Below are 13,150 nucleotides of genomic sequence, written 5' to 3'. Positions count from 1 at the left end.
ATAGGTATCACCAATCCAGGATATTTCACCTGTGCCTGTCTGAGAAGGCACACCAACCCTAGGCCAACAAAGCCTGTCTTTGCTAGTTCCATGGTGAACCTCCTCAGGATCTTTCTCAGTCTATCATCAAATACTGCTGGGGGTTGATCTTATCACCAACTTTATCTTCTACAACTGCAATAAACACAGCAGGTCTACATGCAGAAACAAAGGTTTTGACGTCATCCATACTCATGCCATTGCTATACTGGATACCCTCCTCATAGGGTGTGCAGAGCTGGGGGTGCTGGACCTGCTGGACCACAGTCATCTCTGAGGAACCTTTAACAGGAGGATGGGGCAGGAGCTGTGTAGCTCAAGGTTGTGGGGCTTGGTGATCTGCAAGAGGCCACACATTTTGAGTCACTTCTGTTCCTTGCTTTCCTGGGTCTTGATGACTTCTGCTAATTTGTCTTCCATGATACTTGGCACCATGGCTGAAGAGGCACTCTACCACACTTTAGGAGCTGGGATTCTCTTCACCTCCAGGTGCAGCTTTGCTGTAGTGTGTCAGGGCAGTGCCCACAGGCATTGGCTGTTTGATGGTATCAGGCATGGTTTGTCCATTCGTTCTGCTTTGCTTAATCAACCGCTGTAGAGGTCAGCAAAGCCGCAGACGGCCATGCATAGTGTAGATTGGATACCCAGGATAATGCACACTTGAGGTCAGAACAGAGACAGAACTAAGCAGGAAGCTCTAAAATGTTTTTAAATTAATTCTTTTGACAATTTCATACAATGTGTTTCAATCATTTTCAACTCTACTTCTTCAAAACTCCTCCTAGGTCTACTCCTGTACCCTGGCCTCCTAATTTTGTGTCCTTTAAATAAATAACCCATCTGTTTGCAATGTCCATATACCCCTGGCCATCCAGTAGAGTGTGGTCAACTGTCAGGTGCCACACATGCCCCTTTTATTTTTTTAAGATTTACTTATTTTTTAAATGAAGGGTTTTATGTGTTATGTACAAATCTTAATTATTTTAAAATGGACAGACTTGTCATTACATTTGTAACCTTGTACAGAGGAGTTTTCACTATGTGCCTAGCTTGGTGTCCATTCAACTAAAATTGAAAAAAAAAAAGGTTCATGAAGAGTTAAAATCAGAAGTTAAACAAAGTCTATGTAGAGATGACTATTTTATATTACACGGCCCAATCCTGTATTTATTTCTACCCCCTTTTTGAAAGTATTTATAAAACTAGTTGAAGACAGTTGTATTTTTTTGTTGAACTATTTAGTAGAATTTGTGCCTTTTTGTCTGTATGTGAATAAATGCTGTACATTTTGCAATACGAAAAAAAATTTACTTATTTTATCCATGAGTATACCACCATTGCTCTCTTCAGACACACTAGAAGAGAGCATCAGACCCCATTACAGATGGTTGTGAGCCACCATGTGGTAGCTGGAACTCAGGACCTCTGGAAGAGCAGTAGGTGCTCTTAACAACTGAGCCATCTCTCCAGCCCCACCACACACATCCTTAAGGAAGACTGACTCTCTCTTCCCCAGAAGTCATCACTGTTCACAGATCCCCAGTTATGGGAGGGGCATGTGAGCCCATCTCCCTTCCATGCTGGAATGTTGCCTGGTTTGATCCTTTGAGGGTCTTGTGCAGGCAGCCACAGATGCTAAGTTTGACAGTGTGGTGGTCCCATCATGTCCAGAAAACACTGGTTTTCTTCAGTGCCCCCTACCCTCTCCTCTGCCTCTTACAATCTTTCTGTCCCCTCTTCAGAGATGTTACCTTAGCTTGGGGGTGGGGTGTGATAGCCTATGTCCCATTTACAGCTTAGGACTCCAGGGCTACTTATTTTCTGCCCTTTAACCAGTTGTGAGCTTGTGTTAGCCATCCTGTTAAATGTACAAAGGAACTTTACTGATGGGGTCTAAGAGATGCATGGATCTATAGCGAAAGAGATATGAATTTAGAGAGAAGTCTGATACTAGTCCATTTACCAAAATAGCAGCCGTAGATTCAGCCCTGGGGCCTGTGAGCTCCCCAACCTTGGGTCTGTGGCCAGATCTGTAGTTACCAGTATGTGCTTTTTTTTCATGTGTAGTGTGCTTTAAATCCAATAAGGAAGTAGCCAGTTTCTCCCATAACATTCATACAGCAATGTCACCAGATGGCTGGTGTATCCTTCCAAACCAGTCCTTACTGCAGTTAACGTGGTTCAACGTTTCATAAAATTATTGGTGCATTTATTTTTCCTCAACATGCAATGTTTTTTTTAAAGCCAAGATAGCCTGTCCTTTAGGCTATTCCCTCCCACGTAGTCACTGACCATGTAGCCCGGAAGAACCGTTGTGACACCTCCTGCAACCTACTGCAGTGAATGGACACCTAGGAAGGGGGAGAGATATCCTGCCTAACCAGATCACTCCTGACTGATGGAGGCCAGGGAGTTCTCCCCACATGCTCCTCAAAACACTTGATGTATGCTTTCTTTAATTAAGTGTAGAGTTATAATTTGCATTTACTTTCACTAGTTTTAAAAAAAAAATGACCAACTTATTCTTTGATGGGAAACAGATTTTCAGACTTGAGATGACTCCCTCAAGGCAGGCCTATGGCTACTTAATTCCCCAGCATAAACTACAAATGAAAGCTCACCCCCCCCCTCAGTTTTCCCCGCTGTATTAGACACGCAGTTACCGCGAAGCTTCCTGTGTAGAATCCCCACCCTGGGCATGCCACTCAGCACGGTCATCACTAGTCTTTCTGAAACAACAACTTCGAGAAAGAGTCCCAGCTCCACAGATCTCCAGACTTTCAGGATAGCATCACAGATGGATATCTGAATGTCCAGGCCTAGAGAGATGGCTAGCACAGCAGCTAAGAGTGTGCAGCTCTTTTAGAGGATGGGAGTTCAGTACCCAGCATGCACACTAGGTGGCTCATGCCTTCCTGTAACTCCAGTGGCAGCATTGTCTGGTACCCGTCTTCTAGCTACTGTGGCCACCAGTACACACCACACCCCCCCCCACACACGGGGGTGGGTGGGAGGGAGAGAGGGGAGAGAGACAGACAGAGAAATAAAGCCATCTTTTAAGTGAGTGTCAACATGTCTAGCTGTCAGTGTGGTTCCTCTAGTCCTATGGGCAGTAGTCATTTCCTATGACCTCAGTATCACCAGACAGGTTCCTCATTTTGTTTCTATCTATCTATCTATCTATCTATCTATCTATCTATCTATCTACATTCTATCTATTATCTGTCTGTCTACTCTGTCTATATATTATCTAATCTATCTATTTTCTGTCTATCTATCTACATTCTATTATCTGTCTATTCTGTCTATTATCTAATCTACCTATTTTCTGTCTATCTATTATCTATCTATCATCTATTATCTGTCTATTATCTATTTATCCATCATCTGTCTATCTATCTATCTACATTCTACCTATTATCTGTCTGTCTACTCTGTCTATTATCTGTCTGTCTATCTATATTATCTAATCTACCTATTTTCTGTCTATCTATTATCTATCTATCATCTATCTATCTATCTATCTATCTATCTATCTATCTATCTATCTATCTATCTATCTATCATCTATTATCTGTCTATTATCTATTTATCTATTACCTGTCTGTCTATTTATCTATCCATCTATCTATCTATTATCTATCAATCATCTATTATCTAATCTATCTATCATCTATTATATCTATTATCTATTTATCTATTATCTCTCTTTCTATCCTTCTCAGCTCCTGTTTATCTTTTTTATATGAAATTGCATTTTTCTGTCCCATATTCTATTCTGAGCCTTTAAACTTCATTGTTTTCTAAGAGATTTTCATCATTGCGTATTGTATTTTACTGACAGTTTTCTCAGCTTCTTTTCTTCTTGCTCCCAGTCTGCTTACTTTTGGCTATTATATTTTCATATTTTCTTTTTCCTATATTTTTAGATTCCAGGTCTCTAGAGAAACCCTCTATTCTGCTCTCTCTTAAACAAACCAGAGTCTAACTCTAATACGAATCAGGTATAGGCTACTGTAATTTCTTCTTCTTCTTTTTTTTTTTTTTGGTTGTTTGATTCTATTTTCAGGAATATTTTATATTTTAAAGTGCAATAGAAACACTGCTGTTCTCTTACTGCAGAGAAAGGCTGTAGTTTTATTTAGACCTTTGAGGCAGACAACCCTTTAAAATCGTCGTTAGCATCTGTAGTCACTTGACAATGAGTTTTATTACGGCGTTTGTATATGCATATCAGGTACTTTTATCACGTCACCCCATGGCAGTCTCTTTCTCCCCTCTACCCACTGCTGCTTCCTTCCTTCTTTTCTTCTTCCTTCTTCTTCCTTCTCTTCCTCCTCCTCCTCCTTCTTAGGTTGTCCTTTGACTTTCTGCTTTTAGAAATAGGATCAGAGCATATCTTAAATACTGTTAAATTAATATGAAAACAGAAATTCTGCATCCGGTGTTTGTTTTCGGCAAAATCCCAGTAATTACCATTGACTGTTATGCAACTTCCCTTACTAATTCTATTTTAACGAACAGTTAATTAATGAGTTAAAATCTGCCCTTAAACTAGTACCAGGCCAGAATACAAGGAAGCGAACAAGTTAAGAACTTACTATATCGCTCTAGTGACTTATAGTTGCATTGGCTGTGTGACATATTCTTACTCCATAGGATTACATGCTATGCCTCAGAGTTATTTAATATCCTGTGTTTATTTGTTCAAGGTCTGTTTAGAGAAGAAATAAAAGCTGTCTTTCCTGACATATGACATATGTATCTATATTTACAAAATTCTAAACAGTGTACAGAATTCTGTTGCACTAGGTGGTCCTCCCACGGGTGGGGTGACTATGTTGGAACGGTAGCTCGAGACTATTCAGGACATGGTGTGTTAGACATGTAGGTTTCCTTCATCCCTCACTCCTGACGCCCATTTACTTCCACACAAGAGGTCACTGAACCTCACAAAGATGAATAAGAGACGAGTGAGCTTACAGGCTATGTCTCGGGTTTCCCCCTAGTGCACAGAGCCATGACTTACAGGCTCTGCTGTCACATCCCACAACCCAGGGAGGACCAAGCAGACCTTTGTTTTACATCACATTTATTTCCTCCATTGTTTAGCTGCTGGATTCTTTGCTTGGCAGTTAGGATGTGCCTGGCTTTCAAGTGATGTCCAAGTTCACAGTTGCTGCTGGTAGATTCTGGTAATGATGGTGTCTGTCTCACTGCCTTTGTCTCACTGCCTTCGAGTATCAGGCGACTGAGCCGGGCCCTGAAAGATAATTCACTGGTCAGTGCCATGGAAGGGGTGCTCCTGGTGATGTGACCAGCTTCAGGCTTCCATCCAGACACCTAAGGGGAGCGAGCTCTTACTACAGACGGTGCCTGAGCAAGGCCACCTTACTGTGTGCTTGGAACAGATCATAAGGGGGTGGGAGAAAGATTAGAGAGGGAGTTGTTATATGTTGTGTGGATTGTCAGTTGTGTTAAAATAGAGCCCACTGTGCATGTCTACCTAGTGTTTGACTTTTGATACTGAACCAAACTCCCCAAATAATGGGAGTTTCTAAAATGCCTTCTGTAAAGAAACTATGGACTCTGTATTTGTTAGTGTTTGAACCTTTTCACCATACCATTTCTTTACGTCCAATTTTTCTCTGATTCTTGAATACTCTTTCCCATACAGAACCATCTATGCCTGGCACATTCTCTCTAGCTCTTCGTCATGACCACAGAGATCACAAGAACATGGGATGGCCCTGCCCTCACCCGTCTGCTTTTCAACCTTCATCCCTTAGCTCTGGACTACACCTGCTTGCCAAGACAGTCCTCTGCCATGTCGCACCAAGAGTGCCCGGGGAAGTCTGGGTTCCGGCTATACATAGGATAGTCAGGAAGGGTAGACAGCGAAGGTGGAAGGGTATTTGAGTAGATACCTGGAAGAAACACAGGAGACATTCCTTGGTGACAAAGTTTAAAGTCTAGTGTAGAAGGCTGGTTGGTCACGGGGTTGCATCCTTGGGGTGTAGGAATGGACTTCCGATGACTTCTCTCCAGAATTTGAGCTGTGATTCTTATTTGGGGATGTGTGTAGAGAGAGATGGAGGCTTGAAGCTTCTGCATCAAACAAGAGGGCTGGCATGTTGGAACAATGTAGGTAAGGGAAGTCGGCAAGCCGGTTCCATAACTTCGGGATAAGGATTGGCTCTAAGGGCTGGGTCTGTCGGGCTGGGCGCGCGCCGCGGCTGGACGAGGCGCCGCCGCCCTCTCCCACGTCCGGGGAGACCCCCCTTCCTTTCCGCCCGGGCCCGCCCTCCCCTCTCCCCGCGGGGCCCCGTCGTCCCCCGCGTCGTCGCCCCCTCTTCCCCCTCCCTCTCCCCTCCGGGGATGTCGGGGGCCGGGGGAGGTCGGTGCGCGGCGCGCAGGCTCCGGGGCGGCGGGTCCAACCCCGCGGGGGTTCCGGAGCGGGAGGAACCAGGGGACACAACTCTTTGTGCCTCAGTCACAGTCTCTACTGTCTGTGGACCTTGGCACCAGCAGAAACAGGCATCACTGACTCTGAGATTCCAATCCCATGATGAAAACAAACAAACAAACAAACAAACAAAAAAACAACCCTTGTTGGGTGTTAGGATTAAGAGGGAGAACTCATCAGAAGCAAATGTTCATCAGGAAAATGTCTCTGGCTTGCTTCAGAGGACTAGTGAGATTAGATGATAGACTTAGAGGAGTTTGGCCAACCAAAATTGATCCCTATAGCAAAGATGTATGATAATTAAACTTAAGAGTTTCTGTAATAACATTGCGTATCAGTGTTCCTTACATGTTTAGGACCAATCATAGTTAAAGCATAGTTACCAATCTGTTTAAAAGATATGCTCTTGATGGTCATGGTTGTGAGGCTGTCATTCCAGCCACGTGGAAGGCTGAGGCAGGAGGATTCCAAGTTCAAGGCCTGCCCCGGCAACGGAATGAGTTTGAGGTCAGCCTGGGCAACTTTGTAAGACCATGTCTCAAAAGGAACAATCCCAAGAGAGAGCTGAGCATAGAAGCTCAGTGGTAGAGCACTTGCCTGGCTTAGCACTTGCACAGAGCCCCAGTGAATAAATGGTAGTTGGAATGGCTTTATTTCGTGAGGCCAGAGCTCTGAGAGGAACAAATTATGTTCAGACATGGTTCCAGGGGGGCTCACCTTTTCCACTTCTTGGTTTAGGCAGGGACATGCCTGAAACATGTCAAATATATATTTTTAAAGCCTCTAAATTCATGTGAAGTATGATGCTATATAGTCTTTCTTACTCCCTAAAACCCTTCCAGCTGTCATGGTTGGAAGTCATTCTTGATGTTTGGATGAAGTCCCTAGCATGGTGGGTGGATCTCCCCCACAGTCTGTTCTGTGGAATGTATCCAGTGTTGGGCCACAGGACTCTGAAGTGTCCATTATTTTCTTTATAACCTGCTAAGGAAGCCCTTGATTCCCTATTGTTCTTCATAGCTTTTCTTTCTGGTTCACTGTCTTTTCCTGTTTCACTGTCTTTATCATCGGCTTTGGTGTCCTATGAGAGACACAGAGAACCTTAGAATTCAAGCCTGCTCCTCCCCAGTTCAATGAGGAGAATTTCCCCAAAATCTGTTCTGGTGAGGTCCAGAGGAATTTCTGATGGGGGCTCTGGATGGAGAAGGAAGCCTTAACTTTGCCATTCACCTTCAGTTGACAGCGAGGGAGGACCGACACGTGCTGTCAGGAGAGCATGGATTACAGCTATAGGCTCTGGAAGGCAGGCTCATAGCCTGCTCCATGGCTGGCCACTACACCCATATCCAGGTATATGTTATCCCTTCTGCAGACCATGAGAATAGGGATACTTACCCAGTCTTGGGGGGGACAGGTGGGGCGAGTGCCACGGAACGGGTACTCATGCCTGCGGAGGGAAATTGTGACAGGGATTGGGAACTGTCTCCCCAGCTGCCAAGCTCACATTTCTAGTTGAGGATCTAGGCAGCCAGAGTCGGAGGAGCAGACTCATGCATAGTAACTTTGACCCGTTAGAGGGGCGTAGGATGTGGCACCAGGTAGCTGCGGCACTGGAAGTCTCTGCTCAGCCAGTGCTGGTCAGTCAACTGCCTCAGTCTTACATGGTGCCATGGGAGGACAGTTTTGGTTCCTTCTTACAGCATTTGTTTTGGCTATGGGAAAGAAGTGGTGTGTGTGTGTGTGTGTGTGTGTGTGTGTGTGTGTGTAGACCAGAGGTCAGTCTTAGGCACTGTCTAACCCTGCTTTTTGAGACAGGATCCCTTACTGGCCCAGAACTCATCAAGTAAGGAGAGGCCAGCAGCCAGCAAGCCTCAAAGATCTACCCATCTTTGTCTCTCCATCAACGAGGTTACAAGCACATACAACCACACACTGTGGGTTCTGGGAATTGAACCCAGGTCCTAATCTCATACTTGCATGGCAAGTCTTTTACTGACAGAATTCACTCCACTCTCTGTGGGTTTTATATTATTTGGGACAGGGTATGTCATATCCTAGGATGGCCTTGGACTCCTGGTCCTCCTGCCTCTACCTTCTGAGTGCTTAAATTATAGGCTTTACCTGATGCTAAATATTGAACCCAGGGATTTCTGCATGCTAGGTAAAAAGTCTTAACCACTGAGCTACAGTCTCAGCTTTGAATCGTTCCCATCACTCAAAATCCATCACCCTTTCTCTTTAAGGAAATGGGAAGCAGTGGCTGCCATTATATCCCAGATCTAATGTTTTACAGCATGGGCATCCATAGAGAGATTTCCTCTGCTCACAATGACCTCTTGGAGATCAAGGTGGCTTAGAGAAGATCCTTCAGGTAGGGGTTAAGTGTTGTCCTTTGACTTTTGACCTTAGAGGTCACTCTTCTGTCCAAGAAAACATTCCTCAGTGATATCTCACAATGGATTCCACCAGGCCATAGTCCCTTGCTCTGGAGTGGGCGTGATGGACCAGGCTTGAAGAAATATCAGAGGGAATCTTGTCTAGACCATATTTAAATATTCCCAGGATTTGAACTTCTATGAGTTCTATTTTGTAGAGAGAACCCCCCCCCCCACTCCAAATCTTCAGGCTATTGCCCCTTTGCCTATCAGTGCTTTCATGGTGTATGGAGGTCCCTGAATTCATCTCAATTTATCCTGACAGACAGATCAGCAGCTTTGGTATCCCAGGGGAAACAGATCTGGACCCTCAGAACTCAAGCCCACCCTCGGAGTCCTGCACACGATTGTGCATCTCAGCAAGAGACCTGGGTGGTTGGAATAAGTACAGAGATTAAGTGAACCACGACTAGTGGGTTCTCTTCTTGGATGAGTAGAGGAAGGAACCCTAAGTGTGGCTTTGTTGATAACACCAGATACTTGTATATTTTGGGAACTAAAATTTAGACTGGAATGATAACTTAGCAGTTAAAAGCAATCGCTGCTCTTTCAGAAGACCAGAGTCCCAGTACCCGACGTGGGTGGCCCACAGCTATCTCTAATGCCAGTTTTAGCAGATCTGATGACCTCTTGTAGCCTCTGATGGAATGTGTGCGCGCGCGCGTGCGCGCGCGCGCGCACACGCACACACACACACACACACACACACACACACACAGAGAGAGAGAGAGAGAGAGAGAGAGAGAGAGAGAGAGCCCTCTATTGGAAAGAGCTACATCTGACTGAGCACTAAGAGTTCTCAGTCTCTCAAGGGTTATTCCTTCCATTTCCAGATCCTTCCGTCACTGTCCAAGGGCCACAGACAGAAGGACGTGGCCCCTCTATAATCATATATTGAAACCAGATTCCTATCGTGATGGTTTTGGAAGAAGGTCTTTGGAAGATGGTTAGATCAGAAGGCCAGAGTTCTCATATCAGTGAGGTTAATGTCCTTATAAAAGACAATGTCTATCCCATTTCCACTATGCCAAAAAAAAAAAAAAAAATTGAGAGCCATTAAGAACATTAAGTTGTTCTGGGGTTTTCCAGCTTCCAGAACCACAAGGAATACATTTCTGTTGTTTATAAGCCACTAGTCTATGATAAGTGTCACATGCCGTGACAACAGTGTTAATCAAGATAACAGGTGACCAGCCTGCATGGAGTGGAAAGGTGGCTTCACGGAAAGCCAGGCTCAGCTGGCTGGAAGGGAGCCAGAGTCCATCTGTGGTCCAGACAGCAGATCGTCAGATGAGACTCTGGGGTAAACTCCTTACCCTCAAATTCCATCCCTCACTCCCATATGCAGACCTTGGCATCTTTCCTTGTTTACCTCGAATCCGAGCATCTTCCTGAAGCTGAAAGAGAATGAGGATTCGGCGGTCAGAGACTTGAAAGGTTGGTACCCTGGGATGTTCGGTGTGCTGGCCGCAGATTGGTCAGATGTAGAGGATGTCAGATGTGTACTTGGGAAATGCAAACATGTGGGAATGAAGTTCTCCACTCCCTAGCAGCAGAGCTTCTGCTGTTTATGTATCTCTCAAAGCTGACTGATTAAGAGAATAATGCCTTGCATGCACCGCGTGGCCGTGGATGCTCAATACATACGGGAGACACCGCCCATTACGAAACAGACTAGCAGCGCATTGGATGCGCTTGCTAAGTTTTCTTCAGCTTTTCTGCTTCGACTTTCCTTCTTTCCCTTAGCTTTCCTCATGGAGTCTCCAGTGACTCTCTGTAGACTCGGAAAGGGCCTTTTGCAAGTCCTTTCTACTTACTGCTGGGCACACAGCTGCTGCTGGTCCGTTTTGGTCTTACTGAGCTCATGCGAGGCACCCAGATGGTTGCTCTAGTGTGGGTCTTAGTTTTGTCTAATAAGAAATAGGGAATGTCCCAGTTCCCAACGTTCATACTCTCTACTGCTTGATTTCTTTCTAAAATAATATTTATTTTTATTTATGTGTATGAGTATTTTCTCAATATGTATAGGTGTGTCCCACAGTGCCTGTGGAGGCCAGAAGAGGGCGCAGTATCCCAGGAACTGGATTTAACAGCTTTGTTAGCTCCCTGTGGGCACTGGGAACTTCGCGGAGAGCAGTAACTGTTCTTAACCCCAGAAATCTCTCTTCAGCACCTTGCTTGATTTATCTTAGTATTTGCATTCAAAAGAATTCCCTTATACCACGGCTAGGGTTATCTTGTCTGAACCAAAGGAAGGATCTATCAGGGAAGAGACTGCAAGAGAAAGCACCAGAGAGGCCTTCTGCAAGGGATGCGGGAGCAGATGGACTGTTAACTTCATATACACCCGGAGAAGCTACAAGCCGACACACACAAGTCTCACTTCTGTGCAAAAGGGTTCTGTCTGCAGGAGACCGTGGTCTCCGGAGACTGAAATTCTACATAGGGAGAAGGTGTCTTGACCCCAGAGACAAAACGAAACAGCGGTGCACCCGGTGAGACCGTGAGATTTCTGATCTCCATCCAGAGCCCATGTTACTTTTCAGCCAAAGGCAAAGCCTGTGTGATTTTCGAGAGAGGAAGTTCCAGACACTGCGGCAGGACAGTGCTCTGGCTACTGGGACCACAGAAAGGGACACCGTTCTAGGGACTGGAGCAATCTTGATGGTGATGTAGAGGAAGTTTATTTTTAGCCCCTTCTCAGCCCCCCTGTCCATCACTCCTCTCCAACGAGGAGGCGAGCAAGATTATTCCTAAGACCACAGGGGCTCATATTATGTTTACAGTCTAATTTTAATGAAATTATGTCTTCTTTTCAGAGGAACAAAACAAGTTTGTTCTTGTTTTATGATATTTGTTTTATGATACGATAGATACTCAAAATAATGTGTTTTCTTCTGATTATAGTTTATACAAAGTCTTTTAATAGGTAATTGCATATATTATACACACACACACACATATACACACACAGAGGAAGAAGAGGGTTAGGAATAAACACAGGAAGAGAAAAGGAAAAGGAGAGAGGAAGATGGGAGGAGGGACAGGGATGCACAGCAGGGGACTTGGTGGGTCTGAGGCACATCAGCATTTTGAGCAAGCTAGGCTCTGGGGAAAGGCCAGCAGTATGGTGCTTGCTTCAGTATAGTGTTTAAACATTTGATCAGTGTTTAGAAAACAAATTGAACTCTGCGTAAAGAACACAAGTTTAAACCTGGGCTAAACTTTGCACCTCCTGCAGTTAATAGGCACACCGCCTCCCAACGCGTCACACGACCTGGAGGGGGTCTCTTCATGTAGTCTCTGATCAGCATTTTCATAGAACCAGGTCAAGAATTTCTATTGAGAGAATTTCTGATAAATTCATCTTTCCCCCAGTATTTTACTATAGTTTCTTAAAGGGGGGTTGTTAGGCATCTTCTTGCCTTGGTTGCTTGGGATAACAAGTCAGTCATATTCTTTGAAATGAAAACCTTGGAAAGAGTTCACATCTCAGCAGGGCATGGAGATAAAAAGGCATGTTAAAATCCAGGGAATTTAGAGAGTCAGAGTTAACCTCACCTCCTTTTGTATTCCTTTGAAGGCCATTAGCACCTGACAGGGGGAAAAACAAAGTAAAAAGATTAGCATTACAAACTATCCCTGTATTAGAGGGAACTTTGATGGAAATTAAGTCACCTAACCTCCCAGTTTATATTAGATTATAACCTAATTGCTCCACTGTGTGCAATGTGAGTTCCAACTTGCTGGGGCTTTCTAGCCCCAGTAATAACCCTCCCAATGACTTCAACTCTACATAGATCTCTAGGCTACCATTTTTGTACGTGGTGACTGAATTTTATTAATCTATTTAAAAAATACCTGGGCTGTGTAGAGAACGTTAATGAAACTGAGAACCAAACATTCAAATATATGAGTCTATGGGGACTGTTCTCATATCACCACATGAGGTCAGTGGCAGACACCAGGAAGATGCTGTGTCCCGTACCCCAAGCCCATCAACAGAACAGTGGCTTAGTTAATCTGCCTTTGACATGATAAGACACCATGACCATGGCAACTTTTAGGAGAAATAATTTGTATGGGGCTTAAAGTTTCAGAGGATTAGAGTCCATGACCATCATGGTAGGGAGCCCGGCAGCAGGCAGGAATGGCTTTGGAGCAGTAGCTAAGAGCTTACATCTTGATCTATAAGCACAGGCAGAGAGAG

At 44.5% G+C, this 13,150-nt stretch overlaps 1 protein-coding gene across 10 annotated transcripts in view; it reads right to left on the bottom strand.

Annotated features, from left to right (window-relative positions):
• Nucleotides 1-4,361: 4,361 nt before the first annotated feature.
• C15H12orf54 (chromosome 15 C12orf54 homolog) overlaps nt 4,362-13,150 on the bottom strand; it is a 17,379-nt gene continuing 8,590 nt past the window's right edge. For 5 of the 10 annotated variants that reach the window (XM_021183727.1, XM_021183729.1, XM_021183730.1 and 2 more), the window contains 7 exons: nt 12,502-12,534; nt 10,313-10,337; nt 7,901-7,952; nt 5,842-5,966; nt 5,114-5,302; nt 4,641-4,753; nt 4,383-4,409 (listed from right to left, as the gene is read on the bottom strand). In XM_021183727.1, coding sequence (XP_021039386.1) covers nt 5,921-5,966; nt 7,901-7,952; nt 10,313-10,337; nt 12,502-12,534 — 156 coding nt within the window. In that variant the 3' untranslated portion in view covers nt 4,383-4,409; nt 4,641-4,753; nt 5,114-5,302; nt 5,842-5,920. Of the gene's footprint in view, nt 4,410-4,640; nt 4,754-5,113; nt 5,303-5,841; nt 6,166-7,222; nt 7,587-7,900; nt 7,953-10,312; nt 10,338-12,501; nt 12,535-13,150 lie in introns of those variants that run through there. The other 5 variants (XM_021183731.1, XM_021183728.2, XM_021183733.1 and 2 more) reach the window with 5 other exon arrangements.

The sequence above is a fragment of the Mus caroli genome, chromosome 15 (genome assembly GCF_900094665.2).
Source record: "Mus caroli chromosome 15, CAROLI_EIJ_v1.1, whole genome shotgun sequence".
Taxonomy (NCBI): Eukaryota; Metazoa; Chordata; class Mammalia; order Rodentia; family Muridae; genus Mus; species Mus caroli.
This window is presented reverse-complemented; position numbering and strand designations above follow the sequence as displayed.